The 16,497-nt window shown below is 43.0% G+C and overlaps 1 protein-coding gene across 1 annotated transcript in view; it reads left to right on the top strand.

The window, feature by feature from the left end:
- LOC114242749 (uncharacterized) overlaps positions 1 to 16,497 on the top strand; it is a 99,095-nt gene that overhangs the window by 38,950 nt on the left and 43,648 nt on the right. The window contains exon 2 of the mRNA XM_028174014.2: positions 10,864 to 12,460. Coding sequence (XP_028029815.2) covers positions 11,024 to 12,460 — 1,437 coding nt within the window. The 5' untranslated portion in view covers positions 10,864 to 11,023. The remainder of the gene's footprint in view (positions 1 to 10,863; positions 12,461 to 16,497) is intronic.

The raw sequence follows: 16,497 nt of genomic DNA on the forward strand, positions 1-16,497 counted from the left end.
ACATGCATGCATACTATTTATTGTCAAACTTTTGTTCTTGACGTCTGTTGTCAAATTGAGATTAAATATTGATTGTCTTTGTTAATATTTTATTTGTGACTATAGAAGTATAAAATACAATCATAATAGTGTACAAACTTACAATTCCAATGAATTATAGTCGAATTTCGACTACTGCGGGACCTCTAGTTTTACAAATTTTACAAAAAATACGAGTGTATGTAAAGAAAGGTTTTACTAACGCTAAGATGTATCTCAAATGTTGTTTGTATCAATTTAAATTTTATTTACTTGGAACAGTATATAAATACATTTAATGTACAAAGCACGGCTCTTCGCATACCTATGTAGTTTAATAATATGGATGTAATATACGATGGATATCAGGAGTAAGCCTGCCACGTAGTGGATCGACGACCTAGTGAAGATTGCGGGAATCCACTGGATGCAGACAGCGTAGGACCGGTCATTATGGCAAACCTTGGGAGAGAGCTATGTCTAATTTTGGACGTTCGTGACTGGTAATGATGATGATGATGAAATTATAGCTTATTTAACCAACCACTTACCGGTTGCCTTTAAATTTTAAAATTTCTAGGTATATTCGGTTTGAAGGGTGAGACAGCCGTTGTAACTATACTTGAGACCTTAGAACGTATATCTCAAGGTGGGTGGCGCATTTACGTCGTAGATATCTATGGGCTCCAGTAACCACTTCACATCAGGTGGGCTATGAGCTCGTCCACCATATAAGCAATGTTTGCCATGTTCAAAACGTTAAACTTTTACATCAATGTATCATTGTATAAGATGATTTATGACATTTCGAAAAGTGTGTATCGATATTTTTTAAAATAGCATTTAGAGTAAACAAGTGAATGACCTGCCACATTTCGCTGTGTTTAGAGTAAATGGTGATGGCTCTGGTAGTAACCTCCATACACATTGTTTCTTGAGCGCCATCACATGTTATTCTTCGAAGGAGGTTTGTGAAGAGTCCACTGCATTAGGCATTGGCTTAACTAATTGGTTGTGTTCATGAGCGGTATTTACGTTTCTGATGCCTGAGGACTCCAATAACCGCTCAACACCAGATGATCCTTGAGCTCGTTCACGCGGCAATAAAAATGCATATACATATTTCATTTAGTGCGTTCGCATTTACTATCTAAAAAAATGTTTACTGTAAAATCAAACAAAAATAAATAATAGTTTAAAAAAACTAACAAAATACGCTTTTATAGAAAATCCAACTAAAAAAATAGAAAATAAATTTTAATAAATTTGAATTAAAAATAGTATAAGAAAAAATTATTTTATTGTAAAAAAGCGTGGGGTGCATGCTATAAGTAGTTATAAATATTTTATATACGCTTTTGCGTATTTTGTTAGTTTTTTTAAACTATTATTTATATTTCATTTTTTAGTTGAATTAAAATTTATTAATAATTTTTTTAAATATTGAATTGTCATCGGTCCTTATTAAGTGTACCAAATTTCGAGTTAATCCGACGTTTTGAAAGGGTCAAAATCATGTTCAAAGATTCCGTTACAAACATACATATAGTTACATATACGTCTGAAGCTAATAAAAGCGTATTAAAAACATGCCAGTCGTACTCTCAGTGATAAATCCTTTGAGCACGCATTCGAAATACAGTAATTATCCCTCGGATGATAAATGTTGCAACATGCGTCAGTAATCGCTATTTCTTGGTAAAACTGCGCTCAGCGCGACAGGTCCTACGTGCTAATCATTAATAGTTTCTGCTTAAATAGTCCGTACGTTAATTACGTATCTGGTATCCCACGATTGCCTCACAGCCCTGCTCATAACGATATCTAAATGGGTAGCTGACTAAACTATATATTAGAAGAGAATTTCAAAGCGTGCTAGTCTATCTTAATTGTGATGTGTAAATTTTGTCTAAGCATGGACTCATCGCTGGCGGCCGCCGGTCCGGCGTCTGGGGGACGGCGGGATGGATGTAATATGCTCTGCGTAAACCCTGTCCCGCCGTCTCAATAGCTCCGACTGGGTTCCCACCCGGTCCGGGGTAGGGCGCTGGCTGTGAGCGGCAGGAGTTTTTAGTGAGGTTCAACTCCCACATCCGGCGATTTTCTCCTGTGGAAAAAAAAAAAAGCATGGATTCATAAATTTGTTTTGTTCGTTAATAACAAAATCTATTGCGAATAGTCGTCGAATATTGAAACATAGTTGGTTGCTGTGACCTAGAATCATTAACAGGGTATTTCTTGAAATGTCATTGTCCCCTTAAAATTGTTTCACGCCATAATAATTATATACCAGTGGTCCCTCGGTAGTCGAAATTCGATTACAATTAATTGAAATTATAAGTTTGAACATCATTATGGTGCTATTGTCAAAGACTATTATTTAATCACAGATTTCGCAAAGACTAGATAGTAGAAAAATAATATTAAAGATAAACAATATTAATCTATTTGACTTTGCTTATTCTCAATTTGACCATAGACTTTTTAAGCAATAACAAAAGTTTCACAATAAACGAAGAGTATATATGCGCGCGCGTGTGAGTTTTATGCATAATTAAAAAAAAAGAACATTCTGCGCTCCTTGTCTATATTCTCTATAAGTGTGAGAAATTTCACATTCCTCCATCCGCGCAATTTTCGTAAAAAGGGGGTACAAAGTTTCTGCTTCACGTATTAATATATAGATTTTTCAAGAACACTTCAAAATATCGCGATTAACAATAACGTAATTCTGTTCAAGGCATCACCAATCTGTATATTGTCGGACAGGTTATTTATATACAGACAAATTCGTGTCATCAATTCCCAATATCCCATCAATCCCCAACAAACAACGCTAGGTCCATTAGTTAAAACGTGAAACGAAATTTTCAACACTTTCGTTAGGCAATAAAGAAATCCCTCCAGCCCACACTACGGAGAAAGTACGTAGTTATATTGTCAACGAACCTGTTCAGTTACGTAATATTGCTTTTGTTGATTTGCTGTAATTCAATTCGTACATACGACATTTTGTACATACCCAGCGGATGTTTGAAGTCACTTTAAATGTAGAACAATAATTTATAATATTTTTTGGCATTGCTGTACATAATTTTGGTTAATTTAATTTTTTTAAGTATAATTTCTTATCAGCCCAAAGACGTCCACTGCTGGACATAGGCCTCCCCCAAGCCTCGCCACAAAGACCGGTCCTGCGCTGCCTGCATCCAGCGGATCCTCGCGAACCTCAATAGATCGTCGGTCCATCTTGTGGGAGGCCTACCCACGCCACGTCTTCCGGTACGCGATCACCACTCAATAACTTTCTGGCCCCAACGGCCATCCGTTCTACGAGCAATGTGTCCTGCCCACTGCCACTTCAACGTCGCAATCCTTTGGGCTATGTCGGTTACCATGGTTTTAATAGAATTTTAAGTAGAGTTCATCCATACTACCTGGAGCCACTGCCTTCATCCATAGTGCGTTTTCAGAGATCTTTTTTGCCACGTTCTATCCGGTTTTGGAATGAGCTTCCCTCCACGGTCTTGCCCGAGCGCTATGACATATCCTTCTTCAAACGAGGCTTGTGGAGAGTACTTAATAAGGGCAATAAAAAAAAATATCTTTGTTTTGTTTGCGGGTTGAAGGAGCTATACCGAAAAAAGTGTTACAGTGAAAAAAGAGACCAAAAATTGACATCTCTGTGCAGTATTTTTTTCGCATATTGGGGGCACTTTCCGATCACCTAAGAAACTGAAACTTTTTATATAGATTCAACTTCCATTTCGGCTGCGAATAATCCAGAAATGCAATACCAAATTTATTCATATTTATTCACATTTTACGATTCGTTTAATTATTTTATACGGACTCTTTACATGTTCCAAACGGGTGTCCGTATGACACTTCTCTCTTTTTTACAGATAAGTAAAACATGTAGGTAACAGGATCTAAATGTCGTCACATTGAGATGCGGGGCTCATTATAATTATTTTTAACACACTTTAATTATCTGTTCGTTATGTATGTACACTTATATTTATGTAACGGAATCTTTAAACGTCATTTCCACCGACTTCAAGACATCAGATTAACTTGATTATTTGCACGTTGATTATTTACACGTATCAAGAACGAATTACGGTAATACAAATAATTTTATAAGTTCTAACTTGAATATCCTGACCAGTTTCAACAGGATAAAAAAATAAGAGTAAGTTAATTATTAGTTGGGTTTGATGTTAAAGCGTGTTGTTTAAGCTTCAATTTGAAAATAATATTCAATTTACTAAACGAATAAATAATGTTTGATAAAGCGGGTGAAGCTAACCTTAATGTTACTTCGGTTAGGATAACCGACGCGTCATCTGTGTTCATTATACCTCAAGTTCCTGCTAGCATGCATATACAATTGTAATTCCATCACTACCATAATTTACTATTCTCTTGTTGCCTACCTATGCTGAGAGCCTAGAGAGGCCATTTCAGCTTACCCTAGCGTGTGTAGGTGAGCTCACGGGGCTCAAACCGGAGAGTTGCTAACACTGACCCTAGCAAGAGCAGTGCTTCGCAGAATCTACCGCCGGATCGGAAACGCGACCCACTGAGAAGATCCGGCGAGAAACTCAGTGGGCTGTGTCTGTGGGTTAATTCGCTCGTCGAGCCCTTCGTCGCAAGCGACGGGTTCGACGAGGACGGTGACCGGTGCTTGTGGTGCCTAAAAGTACCGTTAATGGATCAGGAGGATCCGTAATGACGTGTTACTATTCTCAAGGGATTGTATAACACAAGCAGCAATATGGACATAATAACGAAGTCAAAGGCTACATACAATACATTAATTCCACGTCATTTTGCAAGTTTGTATACTTGTAATACTTTGTTAGTATTAAACGAGGTTAATATGGGATAAAACTATGTTGTAAGTAATTTCAACGGCTGTTTTAAGTTTAAATATTTACACTTAATATTTTAAATCCAGGAACACCGGTGAAACGTCTTATGACAAATCGAAAGTGACAAAAGAAGTTTACCAATTAAACAATCATATTTACCCCTTTTTTAAGCTGACCTTTTTATATAGGGATCTGTTTCGATTTGAAACGAAGCTGTGCTTATTCTTATCACTACATAGTATAAAACCAAGTCGTTTTTCTGTCCCTATATCCCTATGTATGCTTAAATCTTTAAAACTACGCATGCAATAGAGTGATTGAAGAGGAAGATTTATATGTATAATAACGTCCATTAAATAGTGGATAAATCAATAATAAATTACAGTTTCCGAAGCAAACCGAGGGCGGGTTGCTAGTCTTGTATATTTGGAACTCTGAAAGCAGTCTTAACGCAGAGCCACCTGGAAACAAGTTTCATTGGGTGGCGAATTTTACACGTTAATAACCTTCGATCTGATATTCTATCATTTTCCTTTTTCTACCAACTCTTGTTCACTATCTATTCCTAGAACAAAATCATAATTTATATGACTGATTACATCATAAAATATCACATTATGAATCCAAATATTACACATTAATTAATTATCCTACGACCAATTTCAGCCTTAAGAAATAAGGCTAAGTTTACAAGATCTCCGTTCGCTAATAATTAACTTTCGCAATAAAGGAGTGGCGTGCGTAATATATTCAATATTTTCTTAACATTACAAAAAAGCGCATATAAAAATCTAGTTTTAAATAAATAAATCATTTTGACATACCTAAGATTGGTGATTTTGTTTCGAAAACATTCGCAAATTAGTTCTAATTTATTATAGCTTACACAACGAGCCCATCTAGTATTGGGTTCAGATGTCACTATCAATTTAATTCAGCTACTATACTTTTAAGCTAATAAATTTATGGTATCTGAATAGCTGTCTTTGATATGGTCTTTGTAAATGAATCAAACATGTTTTTTTCTGAAAAGATCAACGTACTGTTTACATAACGGATATTTATTTTTAAACGAACTCACGATTTTGCCGCCTGCTGTGATATTGTTATTAGAGCCCATGGGCATCAATCAATCACAACATGATTTCCTCCACATATACATTCGAACACGTGCTTTAACCTAAAATTTAAGCTATAAAATTGCATACCCTAATAAAAGAATCTATGAAGAATGTATTTCTATTTTATCTTTTTTTTTTATTGCTTAGATGGGTGGACGAGCTCACAGCCCACCTGATGTTAAGTGGTTACTGGAGCCCATAGACATCCACAACATAAATGCGCCACGCACCTTGAGATATAAGTTCTAAGGTCTCAGTATAGTTACAACGGCTGCCCCGCCCTTCAAACCGAAACGCATTACTGCTTCACGGCAGAAATAGGCAGGGTGGTGGTACCTACCCGTGCGGACTCACAAGAGGTCCTACCACCAGTGAGTTATCTAGTAAAATGTTTCTTTTTTAATTCGTCACTGATCTGGCCACCGAAACGGAAGGCACTCATTAAGTAGACGCATGTCATATTTGTAACCTGTCAACTGATCGCTATCGATCGATCAAATTACGTATTATGTATAGAAATTCGATATGTCAAAATCGATTTATCAAAGTTCGAGGTGGTTTCTGAAAACTGTCAGGTTGTGAGCACGATCATAATATGACATGTAATAATTAACCAATCCGTATCAAATTTTTTTACCCATTGTCGATGCAATATTGTATCGTATTGATAGAACATACATTATATTGAACCCAAGTAAATCATTTAAAAAAAATTGTTTGCCTACTAAAAAATTGGTATTAAAATGTAAGATATTTTAATAGTTTTCTAATTTTGTCACTTAAGTAAATTGGATTTTTTTTCTGGGTGACGAGCCAACGGCCTAAATATGTAGTATTGCTGCTGTTTCTATCCACTGAGTTTTTCGCCGGATCTTCTCAGTGGGTCGCGATCACTGCTCTTGGTAGGGCTAATGTTAGCAAATTCTCTCAGGTTGAGCCCGTGAGCTGACCTACCGGTCCCCACGATGTTGGAATAGGCTACCAACGATGAGGTACGGGGACAAAAGGCACTTTTTGGCGTCCATAGATAATATCGCAGCGGGAATGGTTATTTGTTGGTTTAAATTTTAATTGTATTGCATAATCGCCGTACAAGCCTCAAAACTGAAATACATATATAACGCAGTTTTGGACAGTTAAAAACTATTGGCATTCGGATTTCGATGTCCACATAATCACATCACCTGAAAATAGCCGTGTGCATTTCGATCAAGTACTATTATTGATCGAAGCGTGTGCATATTTCACACCGCGATAAAAATAGCATTCATTTTTTCTTACTTATTACCAGTTTTTTTTTCTTTCTATTCGCTGGTAACCTAAGGGGCTATTCTGACTTCACCGGGTGTGTAGATGAGCTCACGGGACTCAGCCTGAGAGACTTTGCTAACATCTGCATAGCATTCATATTTCACATCACTATAATAATGGTGGTAGGACCTCACGTGTGTCCGCACGGGTATGTACCAGGTGAGCTGTGAACTCGACCACCCATCTAAGCAATAAAAAAAAATTGTATTTAACTTGTTTGGCATTCAAATGCGTATTTCATTTGCAGATATTTTCCGATATTTATATCGCAAGAACTTCAACCTGTTTTTGTTTCAACTTCGTAGTCCGTAAACCATTATATACATATAATGATAGCGAACATTAATTATGTTAATGACTGGAGCGTGTAACATTAAAACAAAAAAAGCACGTCTAAAAATATCTTCAAAATCATTCTCTCATACTCTAAGGACTTGGTCTAGCTTATATTTCTAAGTACCCAATTGTGTAGTTGATCGATTTTGGACCTTGTTTAAAATACAATTAGATATATTATTGATTCAAATTTTCAATGATAATTGACATCTTCTTCTGTCCTTTTCCCACAAACTCTAATGCTGTCATACTATAATTGATATCGGGCTGTCAAAACTTGACGTCAATATACAAGATTGTGTGCGCTTTGCATAGCCTGAAATTAAGACCCTGATACGAGGAATAGGTGTATTATTTCTAAATATTCGTATTTCTTCAATCTATTTTCATAAATGTACTATTTGTTTTCCTATCTTTTCATTAATAGCGGAATTATGTGACAAAGTCTTTGTAAATATATTTCATATTACATAATATATTTAGACGCGCGACTGTAAACTGTGAAGTGACTAGTTTTATTTATTTACAAATCATTTTAATAGCACTCGAAATTAGACCATAACCATTAAGTTCTCAAGATTTAGTTTCGTTTTACGTACCACAAAATTATTCTCTTGTGTTTTGTAACTAACATTTTGACGAAATAAAGTAGATGTAGGTGGCAGTCATTTTTTAAACCTGATGACTGGACGCAAATAATATTATAATATATATTGAAATGTCATCAATCCTTGTATTGTGAGTCAATATTCAAATAGGACGCGTTGAGATTAATCGAAATTATGTTGAAAGACTCTATTACATAGGTCGATACAGGTCAAGCTAATAAAGACGTGTTGAAAACGGACTACTTAAAGAAAAGATATTAATATTAATATTTTAGGCAGCGGCTTAGCTCTGCATTGCTGAAGTCCATGGGCGACGGTAACCACTCACCATTAGGTGGGCCGTATACTCGTCTGCCTACAAGAGCAATAAATAAATAAATAGTAACAACAAAACTCGTCAAATAAAGTCTATTATCCAACTGTGTTGTCTTAGCATACTTATATTATATCATTTAGAGTATCGCATCGATATTAAACAAACAAGCTATGCTACAATAGAAAAATGTCTCTATTTAATTACATAGCAATTAAAACTGTCAATGAAATAGCAAACACGATCGCTATCAAAGTACTTAATGCGGTATTTGTATGATTAATATTTTCACAAGAAAACGTCTTCACAAATGCAATACTCTAGGCGAAAGTGCTTTCGTCTCGGTATTGCTCAAGCAAACGATTTGTAAGATTTTGTAACGAGCTGTAACTGTAATTGAGATGCCTTATTATTTAATAGACTAGGAAATTTATTACGAAACTAAACGCGATATTTTGCAAGGGGGAAAATGAAAGTTCGGCTTTTTGGGAAACTGTGCCATTTCTTATTTATGTAGATGCCTGAATGAGCTCACGACCCGCTTGTAGACACAGCCTAGAGACATCATAATGTGAATTCTGCCCCCCATCTTGAAACATTAGGTCGAATGACATGGCTGCTTCGCGATATAAAGAAGCAGAATGGTTAGATTAATACTGCACCATCACTAAAATTCAAATTATTCTTCTTTGGGTGCATTTAGGAGAACAGATCAGGAGAACATATTTTATACTAGTGGTAGGACCTCTTGTGAGTCCGCACGCGTAGGTACCATCACCCTGCCTATTTCTGCCGTGTAGCAGTAATGCGTTTCGGTTTAAAGAATGGGGCAGCCGTTGTAAAAATATTGAGACCTTAGAACTCATATCTCAAGGTGAGTGACGGCATTCACGTTGTAGATGTCTATGGGCTCCAGTAACCACTCAACACCAGATAGGCTGTGAGCTCGTCCACCTATCTAAGCAATAAAAATTAAAATTAATAGGAAAACTGGGAGTTTTCGTGCTAGATCGATCAGGAATGAGGAAACTCACAGGAGAACCATGATAATCGATACAGCTCAAAACATTGCGAGGTTGAAGTGGCAGGAAGGTTCTAGAGTGGTGACCGCGTACCGGAAGACGTAGCTTTGGTAGATCTCCCACAACGTGGACCGATGACATGTTGAAGGTCGCGGAAACCCCTGGATGCAGACAGCGCAGGACTGGTCGTTGTTCCGAGAGTTGGTGAAGGCCTGTGCCCTGCTGTGGGCGCCTGTGGGCTGATAGTTGAAAAATTACGGTCATTGAACTTTTTATATGAAAACTAGCTGACCCGGCAGACTTCGTATTGCCTCAATCGATAAATAATTTTTTTTTTAATTTAAAAAAAATAATTTAAATTTAAAAAAAAATAATTTTTTTGTATAAAATAAACTTAAAACAAACAAAAATTTTCATATTTATTTAAGCCTTCTCTGGACTTCCACAAATCATTCAAGACCAAAATTATCCAAATCGGTCCAGCCGTTCTCGAGTTTTAGCGAGACTAACGAACAGCAATTCATTTTTATATATTATAAAGATTTGTTGATGTACGCTCGGCTCTTGAGATCTTCAAATAGGAGGAAAGTTTTCTAGACCATAAAATATTTTACTTCACAGAAATCATTAATTTTACTTCGACTTCGCAAACAAAACAAAAATAACTTGTCATTTTGTTCGATATTTATAATTAAATTAATTTTATCAGTACTTGAATCGAGGCTAATTAGTTACGTAAGCAGTTATTGATTTTACGGCAAAAAATTCAAGTCTTTCAACGACTTACGTGATATTTTCACATTCAGTATATAGGACAGAAAATGTCACGCGCTTAAAATTTAAAAAATCGCACACTCTGCCCACACGCGTACGTACGGCTTGAAACAATTCTCTTTAGTAATCTTACAACTAGCTCCCAAACGCTTTGAAAGTTTACAAACAATTAATAACACACACGGTCATCAGCTGGCCCCGAAGAAGGATTTCCTGAATTATGAGGGAAACAGAGACTAAACAATACACATACTTACTCATATACGTTTAAATATAAACATAAATAGATATTAAAAATTCAGATAAAAAGCAAACAAATCTATTGACCACATGAATTGGGAATCGAACCCCCGATCTCCTAAGTAATGCATCGCCGCGTCAGTCAAAATTATTAATGACTTCCACGGTTCTTATCATTTTATCGCTTGTTTCATGAACGATTATTTTGACATTACTAATTACGACATGTTTTTTTCTTTGCAGGTGTAAAAACATCGTGAACCTCATCGTGCATAGTTGACCCATTCACGAACCAACGCCGGAAACATTATGCCTTATACGTACAACAGTATCTGAAGACGGACCTGGACACCTTAACAGTCGAGACACCGTTAATTATGCCAATTTATTAACACGATCCAACATGGAAGAAGTAGCCGCGCGTCCCAGTTTAGAGTACATCCCTCCTCTGCCCCCCAAAACTAAGCAAAGGGGCTCGACTACATTCACACAAATAAGAACAGATGATACAAATTCGAAATCCAACGGTATTAATGCTGAACGCAACATGGATTCGCTGAGTTCAATGCACTCGCTCGTCCTTAATTCTAAGACCCCATCCACAACGGTATTCATAGCGGCGACCCAGTCAGAACGACCCGCGAGCACGCCAACCACGGACGCTCTCAACGGTCCACACGTGGTCACAATCAGAATCAACACCGATTCAAACAAACCGAAAGCCCCCAAAATATCAAGCGTGCACCTCAAAAGCGACATCGACTACGATCATTTCAAAACAAGCGACGTATGCAGAAAAAGCAATAACAGCCTCATCAGATTGAACGTCGATGAGACTACACCCAAAATTATTGAAAGAGAAGAAAATAATAAGACTGATATAGCTCCTTATATATATTGTAACTCATTCAGTTCGATGACCAGTATGGTTATGTCGAGCGGTCAATGTTCTCCGAGTGACACTTTAGATTCGGGAACATGCAGCGACCTTGACGGCACCCCACCTCCGCTACCCAAAAAGAAGTCATTCAAATCCAATTCCGCAAAGAAAATTGTGTCGGTAACTTTGATTCGCAACGGCAGCCAAGGTGAACTAGATTTTGAAGATAACGACTCGAACATATCGTGCGATTCTCTGAACAGCAGTGAATTCAGCGGGAGCGTTCACACCGACGAAAGTCACAGTGAGTATGGCAAGAAAGATAAGAAACTCGATATACCAGTCGCGCCGGTGATGCCAGTGTTCAACAAAACGGCCGTCAAAGACAGTTTTCTGCCGCAAGGTCTACTTCAAGACATCAGAGACCGCTCGGCCAAACTCAGCACAGTCGAAACGGAAAGTCAAAACAATGAACACGACAACGAGGAAACGAACCAGAATATTAATGAAGATGCTAATGTCCCTAAAGAAAGTGCACAGCTCACTTCGTTCCGTCTGGTTTCGCAGTTTGATAGACAGGCAAAGAACGTAAGCGAGTCATTACCGAACCTCTGCTCCCAAACGCCTCTAATAAACGAAAGTACTTACGAGGAAAGAAAGAAAGAGGACAAAATAAAACAAGAGCAAATGTTTTATAGCAGTCATTATTTTGATACGGACAAGTTTTACGATTTCCATCTAAATGAGAAGCAATTTGACGAGAATGACTCATTGAAAAGTGTGAGTGTTAGCAAAGTGGACAGTGAAGTGAGTGATTTAGAATATTTCGCCGGCGTGAAGGACTTCAAGAACGAGGACATGCCCTCGACTATTAAAAGTTCAAAGGGTACGATCCGTGGCGTTAAGAATCGCGTCCGAGCCGGAATAGCGACCTTCATACAAATGCAGAATACGACAAAGGTAATTTTTGCACGCTTAAAATTCGTCTGACCTCTAAAAATGTATTGCTTGTGTGCAATAATACTATGTAATATAATAAAAAATGCACTTTTACGATTTAATTTCGCGTTTTCGATTGTAATTTTATTATTTTCGTTAAAGAAAACTGTAAAGTATTAAAATAATAACCGTCATCACGTAGACTATACATTAGACACTGTATAGCCATAATAGTAAGACTATACATAAATAATAAAAAATCTTACGTTATGGACGTTTTTTCCCGATTAGGGTACCCCTCCGCATCGTCGCATAAGGAACTTCGTTCCAAAAACGAGAAATTATAAACCGTAAAAGTAGTTTTAGTTATCTACGACTCGTAAAATGACATTGAAGCATTCCAATTAGATTTTAAGTCGGATTTTATTTGTTGTATCATGAACCTTTTTTTTTTTTTTTTTTTTTTTCCACAGGAGAAAATCGCCGGATCCCCACCCGCGCGGCAGGTGGGGTATGTGGGAGTTGAACCTCACTAAAAACTCCTGCCGCTCACAACCGGCGCCCTACCTCGGACCGGGCCGGAGCCCAGTCGGGGCTATTGAAACGGCGGGACAGGGTTGACGCAGAGCACATTACATCCATCCCACCGTCCCACGGACGCCGGACCGGTGGCCGCCAGCGACACGACCACCGGTTCCCTCGTTCAGCGGGCCGAGAGCCCGCTTTGATGGCGCCGCGTTACACCTTCCCCCAGAGCGGTCGGGGGAACGCGGTCTACCATCACCCGGCTTCCTATTGCGGGTGAGCGTGCAGAGCACGCCACCCCACGTCTGGGTCCCTCCCCGCACAAAACGGGTGGGACCCCTAGCTCTTAGGGGGCCAGGTCACGGATACGACCCCGGTCCCGACCCCCTGCTCGGCGGCGGCGGGTTTCTGCGTAGTGAGGAGAGCTTTCCCTCACTCGCCCCGCCGCCTCCTTCTGCGAGATGGTGCACTCGCAGAAGTCGAGCATAGCCTTCCATGACTCATCGCTGCCAAGCATCGACGCCACGACGCCAGGCAGCGACAAGTCAGGTCCTATCTTTGCGACCAGGACACGGCGCTGCACCTCCCAAGCGGGGCAGACAGCGAGCGTATGCTCCGCCGTGTCCAGGTCGTGTCCACAATGGTGACACCTCGTCGTCGGCTCAGCCCCTATCCGGCGCAGGTACTTCCCGAAGCATCCGTGCCCGGTCAGCACCTGCACCAGACGAAAGGTGAGACGTCCTTCGCCACGATTCACCCAGTCATCAAAGACCGGGTAAACCGCCTCGACGGTCCGTAGCCCCCACGTGGGGTTGGCCAATCGCCTCGACCACGACTCGAGCACGGACCGCCGAGAATGGGCCTTCCGCGCCCGCAGCTCACTTTCGGGGAGACGCGCCACGCCCCGAGCACGAAGCTCGCTGCGCCACCGATAGTCGGCAGCGAGCGACTCCGCCTCCAGCTCCCATGGCGGCGTCCCCGCCAAAACACACGCCGCCTCGAAGGAGACGGTGCGATATCCGCGAATGACCCTGATGGCAACGGTGCGCTGCGGCCGGCGCAGGAACCGAGCCATAGTGGCCCGGTTGCGCGGCTCAGCCCACACAGGTGCACCGTACAGGGCCATCGATCGCACCACCCCCGCGTAGAGGCGGCGCACAACCTGATCCGGTCCCCCAATATTCGGGAGCAGCCGGCTCAAAGAACCGGCCGTCCCCATCAATCGGGGGACCAGCTCCGCAAAGTGAGCACGAAAAGCCCACCGGCTGTCCAACACGAGGCCGAGGTACTTCAACTGCACCCCGACCCCTATCCGGACGCCTCCAACCACGATGTGGGTGTCAACGGGTGGCGCCCCCCGCGGCCCGTGAAACCACAGAGCCTCGGATTTATTGAGCGCCACGTCGAGACCCAGCCTCCTTATCCTTCCGACGACGAGGGCCACTCCCGCTGTGGCGAGACGGGCAGACTCCCTATAATCATCCCCCGGGCCACGACCAACGTGTCGTCCGCGTAACAAATAACGCGGAGGCCCGGGAGGAGGGCACCCCTCAGCACCCAGTCGTACCCGATATTCCACAAGAGGGGGCCGAGAACCGACCCCTGCGGAACACCACGCACGACCGGAAAACGATGAAGGGTCCCACCGTACCCGGTACATACGACCGACCTGGCCCACAAGTAGGACCCAACCAGCCGGCGGAGGTAGAGGGGCACTCCATGCCTCTCCAGTGCCCCCCCTATCACGGTCCAGGGCAGAGTGTTAAATGCGTTGGCGATGTCAAGAGACACCGCCAGCGCCACCCCACCCCGAGAAACGGCCTCGTCCGAGAGGGACCGCACGCGCAGAATTGCATCCACGGTCGAACGGCCCTCCCGGAAGCCGTACTGCTCCGCCGACAGGTCAGGCCCCACCCCGACCAGGTGCCGAACGATGCGGGCAGCCAGAATACGTTCCAGCAATTTTCCCGCCTCGTCCAGCAGTACGATAGGACGATACCCAGCGGCTGTATCCACCGGGCGCCCCTCCTTCCTCAACAACACAAGTCTACCCGTCCGCCAGAGCGACGGAAACCGTCCCGACTCCAAGCAGCCATTATATAGCTCAAGGAGCCGGTCCCCCAGGGCACCGAGGGCCAAGGCCAATACCCGGCCGTGGACTCCGTCCGGGCCGGGGGCCGTGTCTCTCGCAGTCATCTTGACAACGGCCACCCGGAGCTCTGCCTCGGTAATACGGGGCACCTCAGCAGGAGCTTGGCCGTCGACGGTGTCAGACGGCCCGCCCATAGCGGGAGGGACAAAACCCTCCCGCTCCTGCGGGAACAACGCCGAGACGATGTCCCGCAGCTGCTGAGGCTGGAGGCGCTCAGTCATAGAGGGGGCCCACGGGCGTAACTTGCCGCGTACCAATTTGTATGGGCTCCCCCACGGATCCGCTTCGAGCGCCTCCAAGAGTCTCTCCATGCTCTGTTCCTTGGCCCGCCTGATGGCCAGCCGCAGGGCGTCCTTCGCAGCGCGATATTCGCGGTGCAGCCGAGCTTCCTCCTCCGCGAACGCGACGGGCTCGTCGCGCCGCAGGCGGCGGCGACGGCGGTGTCTAGTGCACTGGCGGCTCGCCCGAATGGAGACCGCACGCAGTCTTGCAATTTCGGGCGACCACCAGGGCGACTGTCGCCGTCCAGAATGCCGAGGGCCGACCCGGGGCATCGAGGCATCACATATGCGGTGCATCGCGCCCCGGAACCATTCGGCCTCGGTTTCCACATCGACAGGTTGTGGGCGCTTGGGCGCCCACGCCGCCACCATAGAGGCCTCCACCAGGAGCTCCCTGTTCAGGAGCTTCAGTGCCCACCTAGGGAATGACCGGGATGCACTCTGCGGGGGGTCAACCCCGCGGGCACCTGCAGCCGGCGTCGGCGCGGGGGCAGAAAGATCGTACCGGATATACCGGTGATCGGACAACGATTCCGCCCCCACCACCACTCTCCAGCCGAGGATGCGCCGTGCGACGGGCGAGCTCGCGAACGTCAAGTCCACGATAGACTCGCCCGTCCACCGCACGCAAGTCGCGATCGAGCCCCTATTAACGATACAGAGACCGACCGCGACCGCCCACTCCTCCAGCAGCCTACCACGAGCGTCCGTGAATGGGGAACCCCAAGCGACAGACTTCGCATTGAAGTCCCCCGCCAGTATCACTGAACGGGGAGCGAGTTGACGAGCGATCACCTCTAGCCCGTCCAGGAACCGCTCGAACTCGACGGTAGGCCGATTCGGAGAAAAGTACACCCCGATCACGACGATATTCTCTAATTGTACCGCGACGATCCCGGGGCCCCTGGTCACCATCGCCAGGGGGGGAACCATCGCGGTTCTTCTGATATGTATGGCCGCCAAGCCATCAACGTCCCCAAACCAACAGTCATCCGCTGGGGGAACGAAGTATGGCTCGGCGACCACAGCCACGTCAATTGACCACTCCGCCATGGTCTGGAGCAACATATCCTGAGCCCCAGCGGAGTGGTTCAAGTTTC

This window comes from Bombyx mandarina, chromosome A1, assembly GCF_030267445.1.
Source record: "Bombyx mandarina strain Sakado chromosome A1, ASM3026744v2".
NCBI lineage: Eukaryota > Metazoa > Arthropoda > Insecta > Lepidoptera > Bombycidae > Bombyx > Bombyx mandarina.